General features: G+C 37.2%; 1 protein-coding gene across 1 annotated transcript in view; it reads right to left on the reverse strand.

The window, feature by feature from the left end:
- LOC128022442 (inactive N-acetylated-alpha-linked acidic dipeptidase-like protein 2) overlaps positions 1–13,202 on the reverse strand; it is a 174,122-nt gene that overhangs the window by 144,675 nt on the left and 16,245 nt on the right. Inside the window, exon 2 of the mRNA XM_052610035.1 lies at positions 7,837–8,335. Coding sequence (XP_052465995.1) covers positions 7,837–8,335 — 499 coding nt within the window. The remainder of the gene's footprint in view (positions 1–7,836; positions 8,336–13,202) is intronic.

The raw sequence follows: 13,202 nt of genomic DNA on the forward strand, positions 1-13,202 counted from the left end.
TGATTCGTTCGCGAACCGGATATCACAAACTGCTGTGTTTTGAACTCTCTCTCACAACAGACCCGGAAGAGAAGACAATGCTGAATAAAGCCGTAGCTTTTGCTATTTTTGGACCAAAATGCTATTTTTTATGCTTCAGAAAACCTAACCGACCCTCTGATGTCACATGGACTACTTTGATGATGTTTTTCTTACCTTTCTGGACATGGACAGTATACCGTACACACAGTTTTAATGGAGGGACTGAGAGCTCTCGGACTATCTCTAAAATATCTTACACTGTGTTCCAAAAATAAACGGAGGTCTTACTGGTTTGGAACGACATGAGGGTATTAATTACATCATCTTGATTATTGGGTGAACTTACCCTTTTAAACAACTTGTCTCCTATTTTAATATTTTAATATGTAATATATTCCTGCGGTAACAAATCTGAATTTTACTCCATTCTTCAGTCTCGTCTTTGCTGAATAAAAATATTTCTTTCTTTCTTTTTCTACAAAAAGAAAAAAAAAAAAAGAAAAAGAAAAAAATGAGGATTTTTGTTATAATAAAAATGTCTTTACAAAAATTCAAAATCAACCAGGCAGGAATGCAACAACAACAACAACAGAAAGTGACTATCATATATTTGACCGACTGAGAAAATGGCATTTGAGAGTCAAACGGCTCTTATTCTGCATGTCTGATTCGAACAAGCACTGATGAAAAACCAGGCAGAGTGTCTGTTTAGTGCTCAGCTATGGTCTGTCATTACATATGCTGGCAAATACTACACTCTTAAGCCAAGATTTATACCCCTAACTCACATTACACACACATATTCAAACACACACACACACACAGATGAACACCTGTGTAAACAGATGTTTCACAGAAAGAAAACTGGTGCGATTCCAAAAAGTTATTTTTGAAAATTTCCACTCACAAACATCAACATTTAGTCAAGGACAATTGAATCGCTCTTACTAAACAAACTGCAATTACCACAAAAACGTGTAATCACTGTGGGATAAAAAAAAAAAAATTATAATAAAACATATTTCAGTGTGTTCATTTTCCTTGCACTTTGAGATTTTTACAGAGCTTGAGGGTCAAGGCTGAAAGCTGAGATTGGTTTAATTCACACAAATGACTGAAAAAATATTGAGAAGCATCAATGATCAAACGTCCAGATGAAGTCTGCCACAATAATTTGGAATAGACTGAAAATGTTTCGAGATACCAGTGTCAAATTGACATTTATTTGATGCGAAGGTCGAAAAAGGGGAAGAGATAACTTCATGATGCCGAAAACATTTTTGCTGTTATCTGGGTGCTGTATCCTGTACACCTATCTTTATCTGAGATCTATGGCCACGGCTAAATAAAGAGGTAAGTATTCTTATGACATTGCCCCAGGCTGATCTAGGGAGTTTCTCCTTATCAGAACACTGCATATCTGATCGCTGTCTCTGGCTGCTGGAAAACCACAAAAAGAAACGTAAAAAAAAGAAGAAGAAGAAGAAGAAAAAATGTATCTTAAAGAATTTAAGATAGTATGTTTCTTATATAGTCGTGTCAGTGTACAAGAAGAATGATAATGCTTAATAACTTATATAATACTGGGTAGCATAATAATGAAGCAACGTCATTGTCAGGGTCTTAGTGGGTGCAGAACTGGTGGAGGCCAGCATGAATTATGGGATGCTTGCCTGCATGTGGCATCCATTTGGAGCCTGTGTGTCACCTTCCTCCTTAATAACTCCTACGACCTGGAGAGAGTCACATCGGTAATCCTCTGATAAATCAGTGTTAAATGTCATCCGCCTTACAAGCAGAGGGTGGTTGAGAGTGTTTGTGACTTCTGATGTCCCACAATGCACTATTACACCTCCTCAGACTCCAGACATGTTGCAAAAATTAACTTTAAGCGTATTTTGGGTGCTAGAAACACTTTGGTTCAGGGCTCACACTAAGGCGCATTTGTGCTGCTGCTCCAAAGATAAAGATGAAAAAGTTCATTACTTAAAATAGCTGTTCCCCTGCCAGGCTGCCAGCCATCAAGATATGAAAGAAATAACCTGCGCTGTTGTGCCAGGGATGTGAGGAAATGTGAGAGGGTGGGCTTATTATCTAATTTAGTAAGCAGAGAAAGACACTAACCAATCATTTTGGGTATTCTCTGATTATTTGTGCATCACTGAAATAGATTTTGTTTCTTTCAGAGCAATTTAAAAAATTGGTCCAAATGCTCCATTCCTCACAAAAACGATGTTTCCTTTTAACAAAACACTTTCAGTCTTGTTTTTTTCTGTCCATCAAATGTACTTTTTTGATTAGTGTTAAAAATGATAAACCTTTCTGTTGCTGTGGTTAACAGTCCCCTGAACTCACATCATTAGCACTGTCTCAGGACACAGTTCATCTGACAAGAGAAAAATAGACAAGAGATGACTTGCTAACTTGAGAACTGTCAGTTCTGAGGCACGTTTCCCAAAGCATAGTTAGCCAACTATGGTCCCAAGCTCCATCAGCAAAGTTGATGCATCAAGAAAATGCATGATTTAATAATTTAATGGCCATATATTGCACTTTTTTATGTCAGTGAAATAATTGTATTCTAAAATACAATGATTTGGGACAAATTCTGACTATAGGACATTGACTTTTAGCATGCAGTTGGGAACACAGGGGGCATACAGAATACGTATTTCCATTTACACTTTGGACATGTCAAGTTAACCTTTGTGTTATGTTGCGGGTCAATTTGACCCATTTCGATTTTCTAGTTGTTGGAAATACTGGTTAACCTATGTTTTTTTTTCTTGATATTTTGTGACTTTTTCTCATTTATCATCATGAGCATGCATGCAAAGTTTCAACATGCTGGTGTTTTTTGACATATACAAACAAAATTACGTTTGTGATGTTCACGGGTCAATTTGACCCGCATATTTTAACGCTCTAAGGAAACTGTACTGACCCAAAATAATAACATTTCTTGGTTATATTTTGATATTTTAATATTTTACTACTTTATGAAGCTAAAAAATTAGGATTTCCACACTTATTTCAATACAGAAAACTATTTTGTAAGCCTCAGATGGTAAAAATTACCTATCATTTATTTTTCAACCTACCTGAAATAACATTAAACCTTTTTTTCTTTTATTGATATTTTGTGACTTTTTCTCATTTATCATCATGGACATGCATGCAAAGTTTCAACATGCTGGGTTTTTTTACATATACAAGCAAAATGTATATTACATTTGTGCTGTTCGTGTGTCAGTTTGACCCTCATAGACAGCCATTCAAAAGAAACTGTACAGACACAAAATAAAAATAAAAAAAATATTTCATGTATGTCAGGCATCAACTCCAGTGCTAAAATCTAAGTGTATCTAAAAGTGCTCCAACCCTAACCAAACACTTCAAAAAGCTAAATCATTGTGTTCAAAATTAATGGCAAATTACAAATAACAAACCTGAGCTACCCAAAGAGATTCTGAACATGGAGGGCAGAAACATGCATCTGGAGTCAGATCCACAGAAAATAAAGGAGTAAACACAGAGGATAGAAAAAAAAAAACAGAAGAGATGTGAGGTGTGCCCATCCAAGCGCGACAACAAAACCAGCACCATGTGTGTGAAGTGCAAGAAATTCAAATGCCAAAACACACACTTGCTGTGTGCTCATCATGTCAAAAGTAACTTCTTGACTTTATGAAATGAGTTTACAAAAGAGACAACTTAAGAAAAATAAATATTTTCATTATACAGCTACATTTAATTGTTCAGTTATGATGTTCTAAGAAAAAAAAGCAAAAAAAAAAAAAAAATGTATTTGCAAAACAAGTCAACATACTGTTTATTTTCAAATTTTGTCAAAACAAAACATCTTTAAAAATGGTTAAAAAACTTTTTCATTAAATCATACCTTCAGATATATTTTGGGGGGAATATTTGACAAATGTTGATAATAAAAGTTTACAGTTTGTACCTGAATCTTTGTTGTTTTTCATAGTGTGATTTTTGAGGAATTGTATTGAATCCAATTAGGGTCAATTTGACCGCTCCATAAAGGGTGTACACAGAAATCGAACAGTGCACAAGGGTTAAAAGCATTTTAACTTTTAGGGGCTATTCATTCAAACAGAATGGATCTTTGCATCTAAAAATGCCAGGCGAAGCAGTTTTTTTAAAAAGTGCAATGCAGAATGCCTCCTCAACAATGCTGCATTCAAATAAAACAATTGCAATGCCAGTTTGCTACTTTAAACAAAAGCTTGCAACACTTGCCCTGCATCCACGGTCTTCTGGTTGGCCCTCTGCTTTGGAACTGACATTAATGAATGCCGATGTGTTTACAGCAGAACAATGGGACCTCCATTTTGTGAGGCCCACCACAGTCTCACAAAACCTTGTGAGAAACACTGGATGAAGCATGCTGCTCACACTCCATTAATTAAGGACATTCTGAAGTTTTCTCTCCACTCCGAATCACTGAACTCCAATCGCTGCCAACAGTCTTTGCTCCTTATAACAGATATGCCCATGAAGGACAGTTTTTATAGTCAACGATAAACTGGTTTAAAAGAATGTATTTTGATGTAAGATATCTTTAGTTTTAAAATCAAATTGTATGATGGCAATGTTGTTCCAGAACCATAAATAAATAAATAAATAAAACTACTTGTCAAATGGAAACCCAGTAGTGGTCAGAAAATCTTGGACAGTCACCTAGACAAAGTTTATTTGCCCTCACGAAGACCCCAGAAAGCACACAGAAGGTCATGTTCACCACCAAGACAAGACAACGCTGCGGCCCACTATTTCACAGCAGACTAGACTTGGGAAAGGATCAAACCTGTTAGGTGAAAACAAGCGAAAGCCACAACCATGAAGCATAATTCAGCTGTCCATTTGAGTTTAATTTCACCTCTAATACCTGGAGACCAGCATCCTATTATCCCGGGAACTGACAATTGGAAGAGGCTACTGTGCTACTTATTAGATGGCTATTGTAGCACACAGTTATTAATATTGATTTCCTCCTCAGGAAATATCAATTTTGGCCTGCTGCTGCATACATATCGGAATGATGGGACTTAGCCTTCGGAGAAAAAGGATCATTGCGGAGTCAGCAAACTACAATAAAACAAAGACATACTCATATATAAACAAGATAATATTGCAGCACAATCATCCAGCCTGAAACACACACACATACACACACCATTTGTGATAAATTCATATGGGCCATATCTGAGTGTTCCCTTATTGCATTTCCTCTTCACACGCAATCATTTGCAACAGCAAACATGCAATTATTGATACTTCTGTCACACAATAATAGCATTGTTCTGTCTCGAGAATGGGACATGCTGACATCCAATTGTATCATTATTCAATTCCCACAGTGTTTCCAGACAGAAGTAATGCAGGCGGCAACAATTTTTAAAGTTGGGTGCAATATTCAGAGGACGGTGTGCAGTGCTATTTATTCAAAGTCATTCAGTCATAATGTCATGGGTGTTATAGTATGCGTTATTTCTTGAGGTTTCCAGTCTGTGTTAGAATGAGAGGTATTCCATATTTTCCTTACAGATGAGGGCAGTTTATCTCACTTTATGAAAGTCATTCTGAGGGGAGAATTTTATCATATGGAGGAAAGGTGATAACTGCTCTGGGGAGGCTGGAGGTTATAAATGCGGTATTTTATTTTATTTATTTTTGACACTTATGGCTATACGCTTATACTGCATGATAAAGTGAGATTATAATGCATTTTTATCATCATTTTAAAAAATGCACATGGCATACTCAGAAATGCTAAGAACCTGTTTTTGATTCAGTCTGACAGAACAGTAATGATGAGGGCTGAATTCACAAAAGAGTTTACTGCCAAATTCCTATTTACTAACCACTCACAATCCAGTTGAACTAGGCACTTTCTGTGATAAAGCACATATATTCAAGTCACCATTACTGCAGCACATATTAAAAAAATAATAATGTACTTGGTTGGCAAACTGCTTATATATAGGTTTGATGGTTTATTTTTTAAAAAGCAGATTAGAAATTAAGATGGTAATAGTATTTTACAGAACAATTGATTTGTTACAATCTATTTATTATAATTTTTAGTATTTTGTTTATTTTTTTTATTTAAGATAGAATGGGTCAAGAGCTCTATTTATTTATTTATTTATTGTTATGTATTTATTTATTTAAACACTGTTCATGTTTATTGAAAGAGGTTTGAGTTTTTTTCTTTTCTTTTTTTTTTTTTGTAAACGGTTTAAGATTTTTAAAATTGTTATTTTATAGAACTCAGGAACTACCAGTAAAAAGTTTTTATTTTATTTTATACATATATATATATAAAATAATGTATTAGAATATTTATTAAAATATACAATATTCACATGAATATTATGCTAATATTATATTTTATCTACAAAATTAAAGTTAATATATTATTATTTTTTTTTCTTTCAATTTTTAAAAAGCATGAAATAATGTATGATGATAATATTAGTTATGTCTAGACATGATCAGATATGATTGATGGCAAATTGTCCATATCCAGCTAATGCTGAAGCCCAACAATTTTATATCTTTATATATTCAAGTATCATTAGAGAAAATATACACAGACGCTATTAGATGTGTCCTGAATTTTTCTTTTTTTCTAAAGAGCTTATTAGCATGTGTACTGAAGCAGTTAGCAAAGATCTTCAAAGGCCTTTCCAGGACTTAATCCATGCATCTGAGACATGCTGAAGAAAGGCCCCATCTTAACATGAGAGACAAAGAGATTTACAATGAGATTTGGAGTTTAATTCAACCATCTTCTTTAATCTCTGCATGCCACAGAGCTTTGTCCAACTGGGTAACCATTTTCCAAAGTCAGTTCTAACCATTTCTGCTTCATTTAAATAACAAATTATTAAATTATTCTTACAAGTATTCTTATTTCCTCACGCTGAAGTGTGAATATTAAGAAGCTGAATGAAAATAAAGCCATCAAAATGTTTTGAATTCTCGCCTTTGCAGTCTCGCCAGCATTGTAATATTGCTTGCTCTTCCCCACTCGAAAAAGGATCTGAGACAAGCTGTTGGCATTGCAGCCTGAAATATAAATGTGACAAAATAAATTATAAATTGACACTATAGCAAAGCCTGTTTCAGGAGTCAGGCAGTTTCGGTTCAGAGGAAACCAAGTTATCTTTTTTGACACGAATATCCATGCTCGCCATGATCCATGCTCCAAAAACAATGTGTTATTGCTTGAGGTTTGTCTGCATTTAATTTTAACATCAGTACCTGCTTGCGAAAGTCTGCCTGTCAGAGACTACACAGCTGGGCTCAGAGCGAACACGGCAGCTTTGTCACTAGTGGGAAATATGCTATGCACAACTTTGGCTGTAGAAGTGCTTTTTCAAAGATGAAGGTCCCAAATAGTCTGTCCCAGGAAACACTGTCCCTGCATCTGCTTCCTCAGTATGGTTCACTTCTTCTTACCAGCTGGAATGCCCTTGAAGTTACTTCAGCGTCTCTTTCCTCACCTCAACTCACCCTCTGAATGTCTTTTAAAAGATTCTGATCCCCATGTACAACTTGATAGTACTGAGAGCACACTTCATAACTCTTCTACTCATCAGTCAAATATGGATTATACTATTTTTGTACGTACAAACTATTTCTAATGGTTATATAGCAAACGTACGGTGACAAACAATTCCTGTATTGTAATTAATTTAATCCCGTGAAAGATCAACTTAATTTTTCCCCTGTCATTGGAAAACTCAGTGAATGTACAATAGACAGAAAGGATGATCCATCTACCTCTGCAGTGCTTGTATCTTCTCTGCTGTGATTCCCTGAACAATCTTCTCCAGCACGTCTGTGTCTGCACTTGGCTCTACCTTCACCTGCTCCTTGCTGAAGGCATATCGTCCAATCAGCAGCCCCAGAGCAAACACTCCCATCCCTGCTAGCAAGTATTTGGCGAGGCAGGTCCCATTCCGTCTCTGCCCCTTGGGTGCCGACCGGGTGAAACGAGAAACATAATTAGGGTCCTCCTGGAGACGCTCAAAACGTCCGTGGGGGGAGACGGAGGGTTGAATTGGTTCCAGGTCTGGGTCCATGCCACCTCCCGAAGAGCTGCTCACAGGTTGATGATCCATACACTCCAACTGAAAGCGGTCCAGACCCGGTTCCTCCAGCTCCTTCTCCATATCCCATTCCAGTTCCATGGAAGCCGTGTGAAGCTCCTCACTCTCCAGATCTCGCACACGGAGAGAACCGTGGCCAGCACGCACTTTCCTATATGCCATCTCTGTCACTGTTGAAACACACACAGGCCTAAATGTAATTACAAACATCACAAAAATGTTCATAATATAGTATTGATTTATTACTTTTACTTTTTTATTTCAGCGAATATCTTAAATTGAGTAACTAAAGCTTCTAGATGTCGTACAGGGGCATACACAGACACACACAACAAAAACTTTCTGAAACTTAAACGAATGACCTGAAAGAAGGTATTTGGGACAGAAGTGCTCCATCATACATCCAACTTTTCTGAGACTTTGGTCATGTCTAGCATGAGAATCCAACTCTTTTAACAGTTTAATTCAGTCAGAATGCATGAAATAGCATTAGACCTCGCCTTTAATAAAATAAAGGTTTTTTGTAACAATGCAAGTCTTTTCTGTCACTTTTAATCAATTTAAGGCATCTCGGTAAATATTTGTATTTTCTTCATATAAAGCAAATTCACAAATTCTCCTCCCTTTCAAAGCACATTAAACTCTATGCTGCCATGGTTGTTATTAGCCAGTGTTTTGTGCCAGTTGGACACACATCACTCTCTACACAATCACAGAACACTCTCATGGAAGGATGTACAAGCTCACAGTCTGACTGTTGCAGCTAAAAAAGGTAATTAAAGGTGATGACTTGGTTGGTTCAAATTCATAAAAGAGAAGCCAGTGTCTCAGTGTACCATCAAATTTAACTATCCCTTTAACAGACACCGCCATCGAACTCAAAATAGCTCAGTTGATAATGACAAAAACTCCAAACCACCCAGAAATTCCAGACCGCATACAGGGCCATTATTCAGTCAAACTGAGTCCTTGAAATAGGTTGCCTTAAAAAAATTACAGAGAGAAATATCTGTTCTAGGCACAGCGAAGGGAGCTGGATAGCTATGATAGTCACACTTAAAATAGTAATTTAGAGGTGGAGAGAAATTTGCTCTGATAGAGGGAAATAACATTGCAACTACTAAATATTATCATTCGACACACGTCTCACTGAAAATGGCGCCACCGAGGATTTTGCATCACATTCACTTTGAGCATTTTCTCTCCCCCTGTCTTTTTATATAATCTCTTCTCACTCTTTTATAGGAATGAAGGGACATGAATGATTTGTTATGCTTTCACTTTTAAATAGGCCTCACAGAATGTGAGGTGGAAATAATGTGCTGTTGTCTCTCAACATTAATCTTCAGTGCCCCACAAAACTTCCATTATTCCGGGGCGCCATTGGAGAGGAGCGATCAGCTTCATTTACACTCTGACCCCGGCAATGATATGGGTTGTCAAACTCTCAGGACAGTGCTAACCCTCATCTCCTTTCTGCTCCTCTACACCCGTACCATTGGCTCTTTCCTCACAGACTGACAGCTGACGTTCAATCACCAGAAACATCCGTAATTTAACGCCTTTCGACTACTCAACAGAGCCATCAATTAAAGTAGAGGGGAATTCACCATCTTTGGCTTTTCCCCAGTGATTGATGTTACTGTGAAAGTGGAAAAGATGCTTCTTCATATGCTGTATTTCAAATCTAAAAACCTGCACCTAATATATATATATATAAATGCCATATGAAATTTTCTTCTAAAATTAGGATTTTTCATCAAGCTCCTATGCTTAGGTTGAGTCATTTTACTTCAATGACAATGTGCAGGTCTTTTTCCAGGCTATTAAAGTGAAATAACTGAACATAAATATAGGAGCCTGATAAAAATCCTAATTTTAGATGAAAATTTCATATGGCATTTAGAGGCTTTTGCATCTGAACTCTTCATATATATATATATATATATATTAAAAAGTAATGTGGTGTGACTAATTGTCAAGGTCAACAATTCTGTTAAAATGTCAGATCACGTTTTTTATAAAAAGGCAAGGCAAAAAGGCTTATGTTAATGAATTAATAATTTGTAGTCATAAAGGGATGGACATGGTCAGCAACAATACTAAGGTAGGCTGTGGTATTTATTAAAACAATGCTCATTTGTTACTAAGGCATCTGAATGTCACATTAGAAATCGAGACTCATCAGACCAGGCAACGTTTTTCCAGTCTTCTATTGTCAAATTTTGGTGAGCCTGTGTGAATTGTAGCCTCCATTTTCTGTTCTTAGCTGACAGGAGCGGCACCCGGTGTGGTCTTCTGCTGCTGTAGCCTATCTGCTTTAGGGTTTGACATGTTGTGCGATTTAGAGATGGTATTCTGCATATCTTGGTTGTAACGAGTTACTGCTGCCTTTCTATCATCTCTAACCTGTCTACCTATTCTCCTCCGACCTCTGACATCAACAGGACATTTTTGTCCACTGCCGCTCACTGGATATTTTCTCTTTTTCGTACCATTCACTCCAATCCCTTGAGATGATTGTGTGTGAAAATACCAGTAGATCAGAATTTGTTTTTTTTTTTTAATACTCAGACCAGCCTGTCTGGCACACACAACTATTACATGTTCAAAGTCACTTCAATCCCTTTCTTCCCCATTCTGATGCTGGGTTTGAACTTCAGCAAGTCGTCTTCACCACATCCAGACAGAGATGTCAAGTAACGAAGTACAAATACTTCGTTACTGTACTTAAGTAGAAATTTGGGGTATCTATACTTTACTTGAGTAATTATTTTTCAGCCGACTTTTTACTTCTACTCCTTACATTTTCAGGCAAGTATCTGTACTTTCTACTCCTTACATTTTAAAAATAGCTTCGTTACTGCTATTTCATTTTGGCTTGTTTTCATTCCGGGTGTCATCATTCAAAAAAAAAAACAAAAAAAAAAAAACTATTGTATCCAGATAAATCGCGCCATCCGGAAGCAGTGCATTTGATTGTGGTTGGATGAGAAGTATAAACATATACCATTCTGACACCCTATTGGTTTGTACGTGATCCATCGCACCTGCACATGACACAAATCACATCGCACTCCAGCAAGGACATAGCCAGTTTTGGGCTCGTTTATCAAAAAATATATATTTCTTAAAAGTAGGGTTGGGTTTGGAACCGGTATCCGATCGCCTCAGAGTCAGTCCCCTTAAATTTCACATGAAACCAGCGTCAGACCGGTCTCCTCCCGTCTTTCAGCGTGCTCTTCAATCCACAGAGGCGCAGACCGCGAACGGAGCAGCGCATGCGCACTTAAATAAACAGAGGACACAAGGTATGTGTTTAATAAACAATCACTCGGTATCTCATCTGTAAAGTTTTCGCTCATCACACCACAGCGGTTTCCTCCAGTGAAAATCTAGCCCTTAACACATATGAACGAACACATACTTTAATTACACTTATTTAAATATACTTAATTTAATCATACGTACTTTATACATACACTACTGTGCAAAAGTCTTAGACACGTTAGTATTTTCACTTAAAAGAATGGTGTTCGGCCAGTAATTTATATATATTGCTGTAGTGTGTCAGTATAAAATATCAGTTTACATTTCCAAACATTCATTTTGCTGTTGTCAAGCTGCTTGTGCATTCAAAATCGCACTTGATTATTATTAAAATTAATGGCAAACTGATATTTCCTACTGACACACTGCAGCAAAAGATATAAATAACTGGCTTAAAACCCTTTTTGGGGAGAAAATACTAATTTTTCCATAAGACTTTTGCACAGTACTGTATTTTAAAAACGACATTTTTGCTACTTTATAAAGAATGAGCATACAGTAATTCACAGAACTGATAAAAGACAGTGACAGACAGAACTCATCTTAACTAAATATCAGAGTGATTGACAGAGATACAGTAGAAATATTATGTGTGGTTTTGTATTAAATAATGACCCAGATTGTGAAATACGTTTATTAGCCTTAGATTAAGGGAAGCACAACTTGGGAAATGAGAGCATCCAAGCTGAAAGCTATGGATTTATTTTAAATATATGTAATGTTCTTTAAAGTTATCCATAGTTTTTTTTTGTGGTTCTTTTTTTTTAAAGGGGGGGTGAAATGCTATTTCATGCGTACTGAGTTTTTTACACTGTTAAAGAGTTGGATTCCCATGCTAAACATGGACAAAGTTTCAAAAATTAAGTTGTACGTTTGAAGGAGTATTTTTGTTCCCAAAATACTCCTTACGGTTTGTCACAAGTTTCGGAAAGTTTTTTTTCGAGTATGGCTCTGTGTGACGTTAGATGGAGCGGAATTTCCTTATATGGGTCCTAAGGGCACCTCTGCCGGAAGAGCGTGCGCTCCCGTATAGCAGAGCGCACTAAGAGGCTGAGAACAGACACTGATCACTGATCAGAGCGAGAGCGTCGCGAAAAGTCACAAAAGAAGTGTGTTTTTGGTTGCCAGGGCAAGACAACCCTGCACAGATTACCAAAGAAAAAACAGCATTAAGGGACCAGTGGATGGAGTTTATTTTTACAGAGCATCAACGGAATTGTGCAAGTGTTTTTGCATTTCGAAGATGCTTGTTTTACAAACAAGGCCCAGTTTGACGCCGGATTTGCGTATCGTTTATTTCTTAAGGATGATGCAATCCCAACGAAAAAGGGTCAAGATCGTGTGTTGGAACCGCAGGCGGTGAGTAAAACTGCTTCAAATATCTCTGCCTCCTTGTTAGTGCGTCCCCTCCCATGCCGGAGACCGGGTTCGAGCCCCGCTCGGAGCGAGTCGTTGCTGCTGCTGCTCTCGTTCAGTTTCAGCCTCGGGATCTGATTCTGGATCATAAATAAACGGCTGAATCTGACTGTAAGCCATTGTTTTGGATGATGTTTTTTTCCTCAAGGTAATGTCACAGCTTCCACATGCTCTCAACGCAAAAGCCTACTGGCGCTCGTGATTATTTAGCTCCGCCCATACGTCACGCCTCCAGCCGCTCGTGTTTTTCCGGGAAAAATCGGTACAGACTATCTTTCTCTTATGAATATA

The sequence above is a fragment of the Carassius gibelio genome, chromosome A11 (assembly GCF_023724105.1).
Source record: "Carassius gibelio isolate Cgi1373 ecotype wild population from Czech Republic chromosome A11, carGib1.2-hapl.c, whole genome shotgun sequence".
NCBI lineage: Eukaryota > Metazoa > Chordata > Actinopteri > Cypriniformes > Cyprinidae > Carassius > Carassius gibelio.